The sequence below is a fragment of the Prionailurus viverrinus genome, chromosome B2 (assembly GCF_022837055.1).
Source record: "Prionailurus viverrinus isolate Anna chromosome B2, UM_Priviv_1.0, whole genome shotgun sequence".
Taxonomy (NCBI): Eukaryota; Metazoa; Chordata; class Mammalia; order Carnivora; family Felidae; genus Prionailurus; species Prionailurus viverrinus.
In genome coordinates, this window is record NC_062565.1 from 13,329,212 (window position 1) to 13,346,060 (window position 16,849).

Consider the following 16,849-nt stretch of genomic DNA (forward strand, 5'->3'; position numbering starts at 1 on the left):
CTCTCTCTGCCCCACCCCAGCTTATGTTCTCTCTCTCAAAATAAATAAACTTTTTTAAGTTATTTATACGAAAAGCAGTGGGAAACAACGAGAGGAAGGAGGGGGAAGCCGTCCCCCCATCATCCTATAAAGAACACGGCCTCCAGGTCGGCCATCTTGACAGACACACACCTTCCTCCCTTCCAGTCACGGGTGATCCTGACTTCTCAGCCCCGTCTGTGCATCAGAATCACCAGAAGTGAAGGCTACTTCCACCCGGACTGTGATTCAGCCAACTAAATCGGACAGGGTGCCAGGGGGGATGTCACACGACCAGTTTTAAAAGCCTACCAGGTGACTGTAAGGAGTCCTACCCAAACAGCCAGGGGCGGAGGGGGGTCAGGAATGTGTTTTGCCAACAGCTAAGATGTGCTCAAGTTTCCCACAGGCAATGCCCCCAACTCAGAGGCCTTTTTTGTTTTCAATTTTCATTCCAGAAGCACAGCATCATCTTCCCTAATACCTTGGCAGACCCCATTTAGCTGGAACCACACGGAAAGGAGGAAGCCTAGCGAACAAGCAGCGGGTGTCACGACGTGCAGTTTGGCTCAGAGAAGTGCTACCACGAACCATACAGGCTCCACAACAACTTCTCCAAAGGGGGAACAGCCTGGAGGGGTCGAAAGCCCCAAGAAAAAATCCCACAACATTGTGTGTCTGGGTTCCTTAAGCGTGTCTCCTGGAAGGGGAGGAACAGAGTCTGTGTGAGGGGACAGCTCGAGGCCCGGCCCTGCCACCGGGTGTAGAGACCGACCAACGGCCACCTGGGGAAGAAGGGGATGGCCACCAGCCAAGAGGAAGGCCCAGACCTCTTTGGCGGATCTAGAAGCTAGACAGACTCCGACTCATCCAAGTCTGGATTTTAGCAGACCTTCCCCTGGTGTTCAAATATTAGGCAAGTGCTTAGGAGAAAGCGAGACTCTCAGAAGGAATTCCTGAGCAGGAAACTAAAACAAGCTGTGTGTCCTTCGTGCCCCACACAGATCAAGCCCTGCGGCCTCTGAGGCCCCCACGGGGACCTGCGCTGAGCAGCCAAGGCCTCTCTTCCCAGCCCAACTGTTCACCCCAAAAGGTCCCATCGCTTTCTCCTGCCACCACATCCCACAAATGCCATGAGCACTTGGGAAGCAAGTGTGACCCAGAGTCGTGGCGGAAGGGATGTGGCTTCCGCGGGTCCAAAGCAGGGGGGTCAGGCCATGGTGTGGTATTCGGAGGCGCCACCCAGGGAAGAGAGCTGGGGCGGCCCCGTGCAGATCAGCAGAGACATGCGGCCCAAGGGAAGGACGACCCTCAGGGCTAAAACCAGACACGGGGAGGTTCCCCCAACGGGGAAGCCTGATCTGCGGGGCCGGGGCTCCGGTCCTGGGCTTCTGATGGCTGCCGTGCGTGGCCCGTGCGGCCTGGTTTGACCTGGCCCGTCCCGGGACTTGTCCTGACGTCCCACTCCGGGGAAGCCGGGCCCCTAGCAGTCAGCACGGGTGTGTGCACAGGGGCAGACGTGCTTGACAGGAAGACGGAGTCTGAGACCCGCCCACCAGCCGCTGCCCTCGACCAGCCACGGGAGCTCGGCTTCCTGCCCTTGACAGGACCAGGCGCGGGGCACCGGGTGGGGGAGGTAAACAGATCTGGTCCCTGTCCTGCAGCGGCTCACCCAGAAAGCCCCCTAATCGGCCGGGCACAGGGGGGCTCCGGGCTTCCCAGCCTCACGCTAACTCCAAGAACAGAGTTGGGAGAAGCACAAAGATGGCAATCTGCCAATCCCATTAAAGAGAAAACGGGGAGAAGAGAAAAAGTGCAACCGTGGTTTCAAGGGATTCCGAACATTCTCTTACCTAAGAGACGACGGGGTGAGGAGTGGCCCCCAGGCAGGGGACGCGCCCGGAGCTCACCCCGACTTGGCGTCTCCCCACCCCTGGCCGGGGGGAGGCACACACTCTTCGCCGCACCTCTTGTGCCCTTGAGGGAGTCTAGATTCGGTGACGACTTGCCAGCCCCCCGCACACAGACACCCATGATGGCCCCGGGGGTCCCCTCAGCACCATCGGGCACCAGGGGGCCCGGGGCCCCGGGAGGCGCGCTCACCTCGATTTCAGCCGGGGCGGGCTCCTTGCTGAAACACATGTTCATGATATTTCTTGCTGTTCGATAAAAAGTTGTTAAAGACACAGACCTTCCCTGGAAAGAAAACAAAGACGAGAGTAAAAAGCGTGAGAAGCCAAACTGAGCCCCGACCCCACGCGAGGCCGCACCCCTGTCCCGGTCCACGGCCGCTGTGTGTCCTGAGCTGACGTGGGCAGGGACCACAGAAGAACGTGCTCTCGGGAGGGTCCTCGGTGCCGACCGCAGGGGAAAGAGGGCCCCTCGGCCTCGCACCAGCAGCAGACGGACCCCTGCCCTGATCCGGCAGAGATGGAGGCCGTGCACCAGGCGGGCCTCGCACAGGCACACCCGTGACACACAGAAGCACGCTTCGCTTTATGGGGAAGGGTGTACGATGTGGGAAGGGCACAGAACTCCCCAGTTTACCCCACCTGAAGGGCAGGAGGAAGGCCTGGGGGCCAGGGAAGAAACCAGCGGCATCCCAGACCCGCTCGGAGCTGGGGCCGGACCAGGGATGGGAGAGGGCCCGAGAGACACAAACGTCAGGCACCCTCCACACCTGAGAACCGGCCAAACGCGCAGCCTCCTCGAGCAAACCCGGGGAGCAGAAGCGCTCTGCTCGTTCTCTGCCACAGAAGCCACGCACTGCCCCCTCCCACCTCCCGGAGAGCACCTAGCATGCCAGATACCTAGCATCAGGACGGCCAGCACCCTGCCCTCTGCTGCCCCCTGCCCGGCGGTCTCCACAGCGACGTGCTCAAGACGGCTCACGGTTTCGGCCTGGGAATCCCACCGGAGACTCCGTTCTCACCTCCACAGACAGGAGGTTTCGTTTTGCAGAGGCAAGCCTGGTCAGAGCTGTGCTTTTCCTGACCGGGCACGTTTGTCCCTTGGTTGCAGAGGTACCCACTGAGCACCTACTGTATACCAGGCCTAGTGCCGGAGGCTGGAGACGGAGCGGCGCTGGAGCGGACTACGTCTCTGGCCTGTGGAACCCCAGCCCTTAGTGAATGAGTGAGTGAGGGCCGTGAGCGCAGGGAGCCAGAAGCAGAGCGGCAGACGTGGCTCTTCCCTACCGTGCACCCCCATAGAGCTAACGGGTTTAGAACAGGTGACAGACCCTTCTGGAGGAAGGAAAGTCAGAGCGATCGGCATGCAAGTTGTGGCATCTGCTTTTGCTCTAGAGCACGGAAAGGGACCGCGTGGGGCGACTGCAAACTTCTCCAGAGGTTACAAGGGAAGAACCTACCAGCCAGAGAGACAGGGCTTTGCATCACCTAAAAAGCAGAGCACCTGTAATTCTCGAAAAAGACACCTGGTGCCCAACAGTCAACACCCACGGAGGGCCAAGGGCTTCAGGACGCCCCCACCCCCCGCAGGCCCTCGGCACGCACACGGCTGCTGCCGACACCCCCGCGGCCACCACGGCCAGACTGTTGTGATGAACCCTAAAGCTGTCAGTTACAGGGCACGTTTCCAGAAACACTCTACTCAGATTCACCTCATTCTCATAGAATTGACCTTCTTAAATGAAAAATGTGACAAGTAGAAAATATCTCATTTCTGGAGTTGGCTATTCGGAGTCGCCGGATTTAACAAATGGCTTCAGCCGAGAAGAGCTTTTCAAGCAGACACCCAAGGAACACCCAAACATGCGCCTGAATGTATCCACCTGCCTCCTCTCCCTTATCTCCCAAGGGTAAAAGGGTCCCCCGCCCAGGGTCTCGGGGGACAGCGCCAGGTGATGAGAATGGGGAACCAGAGCAAAGGAGACTCCGCCATGATGGGTCTAGTAAGAAAGTTCTACCTAGGCAAGCAGGGCATCTTCTTCCAGAAAGGCGCACAGGACTACAGCCCAGGAGGAAAAGGAAGTGTGGCACAGGGCAGCCGGAGTGGGGGGGGGGAAGAGACTTCCCATGGGCTCAGAAAGGAAAGACCCAGAACCCGGAGAGGAGTCGCAGAAGTCCCAGGCTTCCGGGAGGGAATCGGCATCAGAAGCCCATGGAGACTCCACCAGGCAGGGTCCTGGGGCAGTGCGGGTGGGGAACGACGGGGACCCACAGCAGCCTGTCAGCGCACCATGAAACTGCCACGCCACTGCCAGGGGGGTTCAGGGGTGGGCACGGCTCGCCACGTGAGGGTCCCAGCTGGGATGTGCCCACCGTGCCCGGTGTCCTGCTCACCCTGGCAGGCAGCCCTCACAGGGACTCCACCCGCCTTTTGGAGGAAGGGACTTCTCAGGACAGCAGGTGCAGCCATGCGATCTGGCAGCAGAGGAGAAAACCGTGCGCGCTTCTATCTGCCAGGCTCCTGCCTCCCTCCCGCAAGCCCCCCCAGCAACTCCCTGCAGAGGCCTGCGCTGATCGCTTCCCCAGAAGGGACCGGGCAGAGCCAGGGGCTGATGGGCGGCTCAGGATCCAGACAAGGAGGCAAAGGAAGCCAGTGCCCCGAGCCCGGGGAGTCCGGCCCGACTGAGCAGGTCCCACCACCTGGAAGGGCTGGGGGCGCTCCGAGGGGCAGACTCGGCCCCGTGGGCGTCTACACCCAAGCCGCTGTGTCCCTGGCACGTGGGTGCCCATGGCCCGTAATGCAAAGGAGATCCAAGGACCTGGAGCCAGCATGGGGCTCACCGGCGGTCATGGCTCACAGGGGTCAGACGTCCCAGGCCTGCATCCCGCCCGCAGCTGCACACACTGCTGTTCCGGGCGCCACCGGAGACCGCAGCCTGGCGCCTCGGGCCCGCACAGCCCCGCCCCGCGGCCAGCCCCCCAGCCCCGCCGGGGGCCCACCTTGTATATGCATTTGTGGAAGTCACTGAGGATGCCCTTGTCCTCCTCCTCCTCTCGAGCCACTTCCTTTTCCTGAGCAAAGAGTCGCCGTCGGCCCGTCTTGAGCTGGGCCTGGCCCACCTCTTTGAGCTTGCTGCGGAAGCCGTTCCTGTGGGCCACGCCGTTGATGAGCCCGTTCTTGGGCTCGAAGCGAGGCAGGGGGTGGAACTTGTTGTAGTCATGCTCCGTGTGGCCCTCGAGGGGCCCCTTCCGCTTCTCCAGGATCTCCTTCTCCATCAGCACCTCCTTCTCCAGCCGCCGGTGCTCCTCCGGGGACAGGGAGTCATAGGACAGCAGGTACTGGCAGTAGGCTTCCTGGAGCTTGGCCAGCCGGTCCTGGGCGGTTTTGGGGATGCGCAGCATGTCCGCCAGTTTGTTCCACTTTTTGAGGTCAGTCACTTGCTGCATGCCGCCCATCTCGTTAATCAGCCGGAAAAAGCAGGCCAGGTCGAGCTCGCAGCCTCCTGGGACGGGGACAAAGCACGGGGACACTCAGTGACAAGGACCACGAACGACACCCCTTGCTCCAGCTGGTTAAGTCCGGGGCCGCCCGCTAGGTGCCAAGGATGCTGCTGGGCCCTGGGGCCAGAGTGGCGAACGGAATTGGTCCAGGCCTTCAGGGAGCTTAGTGCTTACACGAGGACAATCTGGGAGGCCACGGGGATAAATAAAGCAGGCAGAGGGGCTGGGGAGCTAAGGGGCTGCTGTCTCAGCTGGGATGGTCAGGAGAGGTGTCCCCAGGGAGCTGACAGGTAAGCGGAGGCCCGAATGAAAGGAGAGCTGGCCTGGTGGGTCTGCGGGGAGGAGCATCCCAGGGCGCCCCGCCCCCAGCAGGAGCAGCATGTACCGGGGTACCCCCCCACCCCCCAGCACAAACCCCAAGAGGCAGGTGGAGCCAGGTGAGGAAGCAGGGGCCCGTCCCTGGAGACAGGGACAGGGACAGGGCCTGGGCTGTGCCGCCCAGCTGCACCCATGTCCCAGCGATCCCCCCAACGGCTATGACGGCAGAAACCGTACGTGTTGCGCCCCCTGTCGGTTCCCATCTCGTTCGCACACGCACAATGACTGGTTTTCCACCCCCTTGATTTCCAGGGCAAGAGGCAGTATTTGAGAGGGCAAAAAGACGGTCTGACTGTCCCTCAACCCTCTCTCTCATGGCCCACGGCCCCCGAGAGACTGCTTACCTCAGTCTTGGGGTGGGGTGGGGTGTGGGCTAGTGTTCGATACCCCCCTCGATCAACTCTCAGGACTGTACAAATGCACATCAAAAGCAAATATACTTGAAAAACGCTCATAGAGGGACTATCTATGTGGGGCCTGGAAAGCAACCTCCCTCCAGACAACAGAGGAGGAACAAAACCTTCCAGAATAACCATCCACTGGCTATTAAGGGAGTAAATACGTAACAAAATGCTAGGGAAGTTCAGTAAAAATTAGGTTTTAGGTCTTTGGAGCGTGTGGATAGATTTATAAACAAAGTAAAAGACGCTGAGCTCCTGTGGACTCTGACAGCCTCCTGGGCATCGTGGGACCACGAGGTGGGTGCCCCGGGCAGACTGTGCGGGAACAGGTCCCCCAGCCCATCAGACACCAGGGGAGTCGGCAACTGGAAGGTCATTAGCTCTGCTGGGTGAGATCAGTGAGGAGGCTCGCCCTCCTTGGGCAGGAGAGGCCATAAGGTGGAGATGCCATCACTCGCTTCCGGTCTCCAGCTCAAAATGGGGAGATGTGGGGCCGGCGGCACAGTGCCGGACTTGCAGAGGCGGACAGGGAAGGGAGTCCCCTCCGCCAGCCACAGGCGCTCAGATCACAGGCTGACTGGGGAGGCGGCAATCCATACCTTTGTGTTTTCCTCTATGGAGAGCATAATCCAGCAGCACCTGAAAATTTATATGCTGCTTGGAAATCGTCATTCCACGGACTCCTCACCTGCTACCACTGGGCCCATTTGCAGGGCCGCGAAGCTTCCAAGTGGCCGAGCGCCTCCCTCACCCCTGCTCCCCGAGGCATACCTGCTCCCCCAGGGGCTGGGAACAGAGGCAGAAGGAGCTCCTGTACCGGGAGATCCTGGAAAACTGCTTCGAAACTGTTAAGTCCCTTGCCCTGCGAGGCGGCCAAGCTCGGGCCAGGTGAGCACCCCTTTCAGGGATGGGGACAAACAAGGCTTTACGCTGCTGGGCAGCAGCAAAGACTGTAGACACACGCAGTGTGGGGACACGTCCACCCAGCCTCAGGCACTGCGTGAAGGAGTCAAGGCCAAGAGAACCTACTCTGGACGAAAGGTTGCCGGCTGTCGTTACGTCACCGGATTCCCCCACCATCCCCGGAGGAACCACGGTCCCCCTTGCACGGGGTGGGGCTCAGACTTGTCACCACAGCCCGGAGGGCCTGGTGCTGTTCAGAGGACACGCAGGGCGCAGCCGACACCAAAAGCTCACGCCTGCTCAGCCTGTTCCCACAACCCCGAGTCGGGATTCTCACTCAGGCATCAGTTCCTGCAGGCACCTGCTGAGAAGGTAAGGACGCCTCCCTCACCTCACCCCTGCAGGGAGCCCTGACGGCCAATCCCTGACACGTCAGTGGCGGTTAAATGGCTCCTTTCCTCACCGCCTTTACAAAATCGGGACCGCCAAAACGGAGGCAGGAACATGCCCATTTCGTAGGTCTGGAGCCGAAAGGGAAAGGGTGTGAGACCTTCCCCAGCTGTCCCCAAAGCAAACCCCGACCGACTCTGCAAACCCAGCCCCACCCAGACAGAGGGTGAGAACCCCGGAGGGACGAGCAGCTTTCTGGGAGGAAGAGGGACCCGGGACATGGGGGGGCCTGTACGTGGGCTCTGCGGGTCACGGCCCTGCAGCTGCCGGGACACGTGCGCGCACGGGGAGCCACCGAGGTGAGCTCTGCAGTGGGTTCAGCCCTCAGGAGAACCTCAAACCCGTCCCCCAATCTGTGGCCTCTGACAAGGCCCTGCCCGATCACCAGGGACAGTGATGTGCAAGGAAAAAGGAGGAGGACAGAGAGAAAACAGGGTGACCTGTGTCACCCAAACACGCACGTGTTCAAGCCCGAGTTCCCAGTGCCTCAGATAGGGGACTGCATTTAGAAACGGGGTCTTGAAGGAGACGAGTGGGGTGAAGTGAGGTGTCTGGGCGGGTCCTCAGCCAGTATGACCGATGTCCTTACGACCAGAGAAAAGGACACCGGGGCGGGCGCACAGAGGGCGGCCCGGGGGGTGGCCCGGGGCCGGGGGGGCCTCACCTATGAGCGGGAGCTCGTCCATGGTGATGCCCTGAGATCTGAGGTGCTTCTTGATGCAGGCCAGCCGCTGCACGTTGGGGCCCCAGCGCCGGCCCAGCTTGTGGATGTGCTGAATCTGCGTGACAAACCGCATCTCGTCGTTGAGCTTGCACTCGGGCCGCCAGTCCGGAGGCGGGATCACCCTGCACATGCCGTACTTCTCCACCTGAGCGCGGACCGACTCGATGTAGACGAGCGGGTCATGGAACTCCTTGGCGGACGGCCTGAGCACGGGGATCTCGTCCATGGCCGCCCAGCCGGCCCGGCCGCCCCCCTTGTCGGGCTTGGCCGCCGCCTCGTGCGGCTTGTGCAAGGGCTCCGTTTGCGAGGTAGAACGGTTTTCACAGGAGGCGCCGTCCGACTTGCCGTGTGCTTGTCTGCCCGGCGTGCTCTTGCCGGCCGCGGCCCGCTTCGGCCGGCTCCTCTCCGAGCTCCGCTCGGGCACCTCCTTCTTGGCGTGGCCGGGCGGCGGGGCTCTCTCCGCGGGGGCCGGGGCCGCGGGGAGCGCCGCGGCCGCCTTCCTGCCGGGGGCTTCGGCGCAGCCGGCCGACCCTTTCATCTTCTTGGGGGGCGACTGCGGCTTCTCGGGCTGCTGGGCCTCCTCCAGTCTCCTCTTGGAGTTCCGCAGCCCCTCCCTCAGCTGCCGCCCCCCCACCTCCTTAGTGCATGACTTTGGGTTCAACCTGCCACTGACCTTGAGGCCATTGACGGCGTGCCCGGTGGACTTGGACGCCCCCCCGAGGGATAGCACCTGTTTGCGGGTTTTTGCATTGCTACTTTCGGTTTTCCCTGAGATTGTGTGGTTGACGGCGGAACTGGGCTTGTGGGGATTGGGTTTGGTTTCCTTGACCAGTTCTCTCTTGGCTTTGGTGTATGTGACAGTCCCCTTAGTCACCGTTGCAGTGTACTTCACAGTTTTGGACGGTGAAGGTCTGACTTCGCGCATCTTTTTGGCACCGGTCGCACTTGTACCCAGAGATGACGACATTCGAGTGACTCCGTTTACCTTCGAAACCTGGGGGGCGGCAGAGGCAGAGGGGGAGAGGCGAGAAGAGCAGAATTAGTAACCTTTCCAAGAGGGTGACCTCGCGGCACGCGGTGACGAAACCCAGCTGGCCGCCGGCTCTCGCGAAGGGGGAGGTGCGGGGCCGTCGTCAGATACCGCACGCGGCCGTGAACTGAAGACAGAGAGACTCCGGTTCAGACACAGGCCTATCCTCCTACACAAACACACGCGGCCCGACCCGAGTGCCCGCGGCACGGATTCCGGGGCATATTTTCACATGCGTGTTAGGTGGCTCTTCCAGAAAAATCAAGGTTTCACCATGACCACCTGTCCACTCGCCTCCCAGTCACCTGTCACAGGTTAAGGACACTTACAGGAGCAAACCCCTGCCCATTTAGGGGAAGAGGGGACGGACGGACACAGGGACGCACACACACACACACCCCTGTTCTGAGAAAAGACGTGCTCGCCACTCTGCTCCACAGAACAGCATGCTCTGCCCACAGAATTTTTAAATCTACGTGCTAAAAAAGGAAAGATACAAAAATACCACAAAAAGAAAACAAGCACACTCATGTGGCCCGGCTCCCGTGCGGGTCGCAGGCCAAGCCCAGACACGTGACTGCCAGCCCCTGGCATCCGTCTGCCCCGTCACCTTTGACACTGGGCCCCGGGGACAGCCTCGCCGGACGCACCTGACCTCTTCCGCGAAGCAAAAGATGCCAGTCCCTCCTCCGCATGGGCAGAGCTGGCTTCCCCACCCTCGACAAAACCTCCACATCCGGTTAGAACCTGTCTCAGCCGGCTCGCAACTTGGACACCACAGGAGTTCTGTGACACATAAAAGTCCCCCTTGTCGGGGCGTCCGGGTGGCTCAATCAAGCGTCTGACTTTGGCTCGGGTCACGATCTCACAGTTTGTGAGTTCCAGCCCCGCGTCGGGCTCTGTGCTGACAGCTCAGGGCCTGCGGCCTGCTTCGGACTCTGTGTCTCCCTCTCCCCCTGTCCCTCCTCCTGCTTGTGCACTCGCTCTCTCGCTCTCAAAAATAAACAAACACACACTAAAAAAAAATAAAGACACCCTTGCTTATAAAGGGAAACCAGAGAGTGACGGGTGCACACTGGAAATGCGAAACTTCCAGAGAATGATGAAGGCCCAGCCAGAAGCCACTGCTGGGTGCACTGCTCTGTGACCATCACGTCACAGCCCTGTTTGCTGCGGCTGCTGCTGGCCTCTGACAGGTCACTAACATCTTGGGCATCGATCTCTCATCTGCACCAAGAGTTCAAAACGGGGACTCCAAGGTTCCATAAGCACCCCCACCCCCAAAAGAGGCCAACTAGAAATCACACAAACAGCAGGAAACGGAACAACCACAGCCATTGCTTCTCACCGGTAACCCCCACGAGGAGGTGACTGGATAGAAGGAGCTTGTGTTCCCAGGTCAGAGAAGCTGACCGACCAGCTGTGGTCACGCAGGAGCACATCCTCCCGTCACAGCACAAAGGTCGTGTGTTCCCAATCAGCCCCCAGTGCTCCCACGGGAATCAGGTTCCCCAGGACAGGGCTCGAGTCTGTCTGAGTGACCTCTACACTACGTCCAGGGAAATGCACTCAGCCCAAGCGGGGAAAAACAAACATAAAACCAGAACTTTCCCATCAGTGACTCTCAGAACCCGTAGATCACCGGGCCCCACCCCCGGGGTTTCCTAGACCACTAGGTCTGGGATGGGGCCCGAGAATTTGAATTTCTAACATGGTCCCAGGTGATGCTGACGCCGAGGCAGGAACATACTTTAAGAACTGAAACAAACCATCGGTAGAAGATTCTGGAAACAGAGAAAGAAGGGTATTTCTCTATGTGCCACCAGTTACACGCAGTGCAATCAAAGCCATAACATCTTGGTAAGAGGCTGTGTTCCAGAAGCCAAGCCTGGGGCATTCAGGGAACCAGGTTTCTGGTGAGGCAACCTGGACCTCTGGACTCCAGGCCCCACATGGGAGGCCGCGGGGCAGGCCCAGGACTTACGGTCAGGTCCACCACTGCCCACCACCCTACAGAGAGTACAGAGAGGCAGGACTGACCAGATCAGGTGGGGGAGAGAAGAGTGTGGAATGAAGAAATGAAAAATTAAAACAAAACAGCGAACAGCCTGGCAACAACAAGAAGTTAAAAATAAACGTATACAACCGGGGGGGGGGGGGGGGGGGTGTGTGAAACTTCCCAAGGTGGGCACCTCTCCTACCTGGAATAAAAGGTAAAGCGAGGGACACAAAGATCTCTAGTTTTTCATGGTGTTTTTCAAATGCTTTCATTAGCTCAAACCAAAACGAGCCACTTAGGATAAAACCAGAAACGGCATATACATAGTCCTGCTGTGGCTCCGAGAAACTTTTCCGTCATCGAGACAGAGAGAGACCTCAGGGATCCAGCATCTTCAGAGAAGGATTCCACTGCCCAGAAAATAGAAGACACACCCGTTAGGCCTTTGATCTCTCCTGAACCACTGAGAGGACGGCCTGTTCCAACTCTTCACCCAGCTCAAAATAAAGCTGATTCTGCAGCCTAACCGCCCCGACCCTCCACCCAGACTCTGATCTGATCAGTGCGGGCGGGAGCCCAACAGCTCAGTGTTCCCGTAACGATTCTGGCCCTGCTCCTGCCCAGTATTAGGGTTCACCCAGGGGAGACTGGAGAGCCAGAGTCAGAATCTCTCAGACTCTACATCCAAAAAAAAAAAAAAAAGCACAGGGGCCTTGAATGCATCCATTCTGCCCCCTTGGGCGCACCTGATGGCCTCTCCTGCTGTGCTAGGTTACGGGGAGGTACATTTTCCACAGGGCAGAATTCTAGAGAAGTATTTCACCGTCTTCAATGGCAAAAAGAATCCCCCCTTCTTGTTTACGTATTTCCGTAAACTTTAATATGGGTGGTTCCTGCCCAGATGTGCAGTGAACTGCCCTGCCCAACCAGAAGAGCGAGCTCCTCTGTTCCTTTGCTTCCTCACCACGCTTACAGTCCCCTTCAAAAGCCGCTGCCCAAACCCTATGCGTGCAGGTCCACACATCACAAGCTCAAAGACTAAATGCATCAACCTCACAACTCACTGAACTCAATGAACCTGATTGGGAAATCACCTACGGAGACGGGAAAGGACATGTCTCGTTGACCGTATTTCTTCCTCCCACCCAGCACACCTGTGTTCCGCCTACAGCAGAGGTCACGTTCTCCCAACCCAGGAACCCACCTGTCCGCACACACATGCCTATTCCTTGGCCCGTCCTGGTCTTTCGGGGTCCAGTGCTCAACTGTTACCAAAGAAAGCAAAGGAATGGTGGTGGAAGGCATTGTTTTACCTTGCCTTGGAGGGTTTCCTCCCACCCACCACCTTATCAAAAAAGGGCAAACACCAAGTTTGAGCTTAACAAAACACCCAGGTCACTCAGCCAGCTCACAGATGTCACTGTGCACACCTGAGGAAGTACTTACCCAGAGCACGTGAGAAAGAGGTCACTTAGCTCACTGGAGGCCTAACGCAACGTGCTGCATGCAGCAGAACCTTCCAAGGTGCAAGAGAAACACTGAGGTTGAATAACTCCAGCTCTCCAAGCTGTTCCTTCTCTGGGCTCTGGCAGGGACTTCTGCCTTTGCCTCCCTCTCCCCCTAAACCCACCTAGCTCTGCAGGGGGTGGGATGTCTGCAGCCTGTTCTCCCTGGCCCACCACCGCCCACCCACCACCGTAGCTCAAGCTCCTCCAGGCCCACAGCCATGAGGTTTCATGGCAAAGAAGTCCGAGCCAAGTTCACAACCAGGAATCCTGTCGTCAAGCTCCTGTTCCCCACCAGAGGGAGCTGCTGAGTCGGGAGCCTCTGCTCATCCTTTCAGAGCTGGGAGGCTGGGGACAGCCCACTTGGACTTTAAGACTTGGATTAAAAACAAAGAGCCTGAGATGAACAGAACTGCACCAGACAGGCGGAGGGGAAGGCCTCCTGGCGCAGCAGACCCCTTCGTGAGAGAAAGGGTAAGACCCTAGTTAATGAGCGCAGGACCCTCCCAACCAAAAGGCAAGGCTGGGTTCTGGTAGGAGCCCCCAACCCTTTGAGAGCACCTGCTCCCACACTACAGGTGACCTAATGGAGTCCTTAATACCGTGCCACCAACACCTGCAAATCCAACTACAAGCACGACCCGCTGAGCAGCACGGCTAAAACCCTGAACATCTCACAGTGCAGGTGATTTTCTGACCTTCTCTCTGGATGTTCCTATTTTCCAGAACTTTAAAAAACAAAACTACTCCCAATTCTTTAATCAGAATTTAAACCCCCTCTTTGAATCTTTGAGGCCCACACGTTTGCAGCAACCCCCGTACAGCTTATTGTGAGGACCCAACCTCCAAAGGGAACAACGGAGCCCAGCGGATCTTCCTGCCAAACGTGCCCGCGGGCTGCCTGTAGGAGGCGATCGTTTCTTTCACATTGTGGCTCAGCCTCAGCACGATAAATGAGGACAGTGACCGCGAGTGGTGTGGCCCAACAATCCACATCGTGGCTTACCAACCTCACAACATCTACAAAAGGGAACACCTCCTCACGAGGCTCTTGGAAACCAACTTTTTTTTTTTTTTAAATGTTTGTTTATCTTTGAGGGAGAGAGAGTGAGCACGAGCAGGGGAAGGGCAGAGAGGCAGAGAGAGAGACAGAGAGACAGAGACCCAGAATCCCCAGCAGGCTCCAGGTTCTGAGCTGTCAGCACAGAGCCAGCTGCCGGGCTCGAACTCACCGTGACCTGAGCCAAAGTCAGAGATGCTTAACTGATTAACTGACTGAGCCACCCAGCTGCCCTGAAACCACCATTATAAAATGCTCTCTAGGTGCATAAGGTTCTTTGGTTTTACCGTCCTGCGTGTGCTAGTCTTTTACTGCATTTAAGCTGAACTGCTAGGTGAAGGAACCGAAGAGGAAGACATCAGCTGCTCCTGTGTCCAACACTCAGCACACGTCCAAATCATCCTGCCAGTGGCCCTGACAATCCCAGGGCGGTCACACACGCACGACAGACACCGTGCTTCTGGTACCACAAAGGCGAGAGAAGCCTGGCAAGGCCCCTCACGCTGAGACACAGCCACGGGGGAGGTTATTCCTGGGCTCCGAGGAAGCGCAGCGAGCACATGACATCGTGCAAGGTAACGGGGAAGGGGCCGTTTCAGTACAAAGGGCAAGTGAGTTAGCCGAGGGTGCCTCCGACCACATCGGAGCAAACAGGGTCAAGTCCCCGGGGAGCGGCACCTCCTCAACACCACACCCCACACCTCCCACCGCCGCTTGACACGATTCACATTCACCCTCTTCTTTTGGGGCGAACCTGAAGAAGTTAATCCTATTTAAAATTAAAGACCCACATATCCTCTGGCCCCAATCTTTTCTGCAGGTGAAAGATGAAAAGGTCAGATTCTAGTCATTTCCATCAGGCAGTTACAAAGGAATCTACAACTTGCCTTCACTGACCTTATTTTCTCTGTATTTTAAACACTGGGATGTGGCAGTTTCTAATTCGTCCTTTTGTTTATCCCAATATCACGGGGTGGGGGTGGGGGTGTCAGTGTGACTGCGTCCAAATGAACAACAGGGCCCAGGAGCGTTAAAGATCTTAAATTTCAGTGGAGGTCCTGGTTAGTGCCAAACAGGAACTGGAGAGCCGGCGCCCTGGGCCAGACAGAGAAGGCCGAGGAGACAGAGGAGGAGGGGGAGGGGAAGGGGAAGGGATGGGGGGGAAGAGAGCCCTGAGCGCTGCCCGCAGACACCCCACCTGCAAAGACTGACCGGAGCCAAGCACGAGAGCCAGGTCTCTGCAGTCGCTGGGTGACAGGAGGCTGCTCTGCACGGGGACCCGGACCTCTCACTCCCAGGCCGCACAGTGAGACAGGCCACGCACGCAGGCCGGGGAGCCAGGGCGCGGGGTCCTCTCTGCTCCCCCAGCTCCTCCCGCCAGCTGTGCCAATTCCTAGCGTTCAGCTACAAAGAGAAATCCCGAGCCGAGGGGCACGAGCTGACAGCTGAAGACGAGCTATGACCAACGGACACCAGAGGGGTTCGCCACCCAGCCCCATTCGAGAAGGGGCGAGTGTGTGTGCCCGCGTGTGCACGCTCGGTCACACATCTGTGTGAATGTGAAGTCCTGTTCGTCCCCTTCCAAACCCTTCAGTCCTGCCCCACAGGTGGGAGCTCCCCTTACCCTGGGACCCTTTTTAATTCTTCTCTTTCACAAGCGAAACACCTGTAGGAGAATCCCATCAGAGCGCGTACCAGGCTGTCCGATCTGGGAATGGAGGGGAGAGAACGAGCCACAAACACAGGGACGGCGGTGCCTCCGGCTGCAAACCGGGAGCCCAGCGCTGACCCCGCGGGCTACTTCCACCATCGCGCCCAGTTGTGGTCTCTGCGAAAACCGTGACGTCTGGGTCTCAGAAGACGGGCCAATGTTTAAAATATGCTGCGACTACTTATTCAGTCTCAAGGTAACACGGCCGAGGATGAAGACACAGGTACGTGAGAACCCTGCCTGGAAAAGCCACGAAGATTCTCACCCTGCTCACCTCACCAAGACTGGGGCGCCTAGGTGGTGCAGTCAGTTAAGTGTCTGACCTTGATTCTGGCTCAAGTTATGATCTTCACAGTTGTGAGGTCAAGCCCTAGGTCCTCGGGGTCTGAGTGTGGAGCCTGCTTAAGGTTCTCTCTCTCGCTCTCTCTGCCCCTCCCCCGATCGCACTCTCTTAGAAATTAACATTAAAAACAATGTTTTAAGCCCCAAAGTACCTTTAAAAACACAAAAAAACTAAAGTTAAAACTACACACACACACACACACACACACACACACAGACAGACACACACACACACACAAATCTCTCTCTCTCTCTCTCTCTCTCTCCCCCATGCATGCATGCAAATACACATATTCAGAGAAACTATTCTAGCATCATGAACAATGAGAAAGGCCCAGGCGCCTGGGTGGCTCAGTTGGTTAAACATCTGACTTCAGCTCAGGTCATGACCTTGTGGTTCATCAGGAGTTCAAGCCCCACATCAGGCTCTGTGCCAGCAGCTCAGAGCCTGCTTTGGATTCTGGGTCTCCCTCTCTCTTTCTGCCCCTTCCCTCCCTCCCTCCCTCCTTCCCTCTCTGTCTCAAAAATACACATTGAAGAAAAATTTACAAAAAACATTAACAAGAATGAGAAAGGACACGCGTAAAGAACAGCTCCACAGGGGCACCTGCGTGGCTCAGTCACTTAAGCGTCTGACTCTTGATTTTCGGTTTAGGTCATGATCTCTCAGTTCCTGGGATCAAAACCTGAGTCGGGCTCTGCACTGACGGTGTGGAGCCTGCTTGGGATTCTCTCTCTCTTCCCCTCCCCTGCTCGCTTGCACTCTCGCAAAATAAAAGCAGCTCCACAAGGGGAGGGATTACAGTATGTTCCCACCATCTCTTAGTAATTCTAGAACATGGCAGGTCAGGAGATCGCTCTGGCCCACACATACCTGGCCCCGACTCCATCCATTCTGCAGAAAAGGTTAGCTGTGT

At 57.9% G+C, this 16,849-nt stretch overlaps 1 protein-coding gene across 10 annotated transcripts in view; it reads right to left on the reverse strand.

The window, feature by feature from the left end:
• Positions 1-16,849, reverse strand: part of JARID2 (jumonji and AT-rich interaction domain containing 2) — a 277,307-nt gene that overhangs the window by 17,072 nt on the left and 243,386 nt on the right. For 9 of the 10 annotated variants that reach the window (XM_047858112.1, XM_047858113.1, XM_047858111.1 and 6 more), the window contains 3 exons: positions 8,226-9,279; positions 4,929-5,431; positions 2,122-2,214 (listed from right to left, as the gene is read on the reverse strand). In XM_047858112.1, the coding sequence (XP_047714068.1) occupies positions 2,122-2,214; positions 4,929-5,431; positions 8,226-9,279 (1,650 nt within the window). Of the gene's footprint in view, positions 1-2,121; positions 2,215-4,928; positions 5,432-8,225; positions 9,280-11,516; positions 11,725-12,518; positions 12,847-16,849 lie in introns of those variants that run through there. The other variant, XM_047858120.1, reaches the window with a different exon arrangement.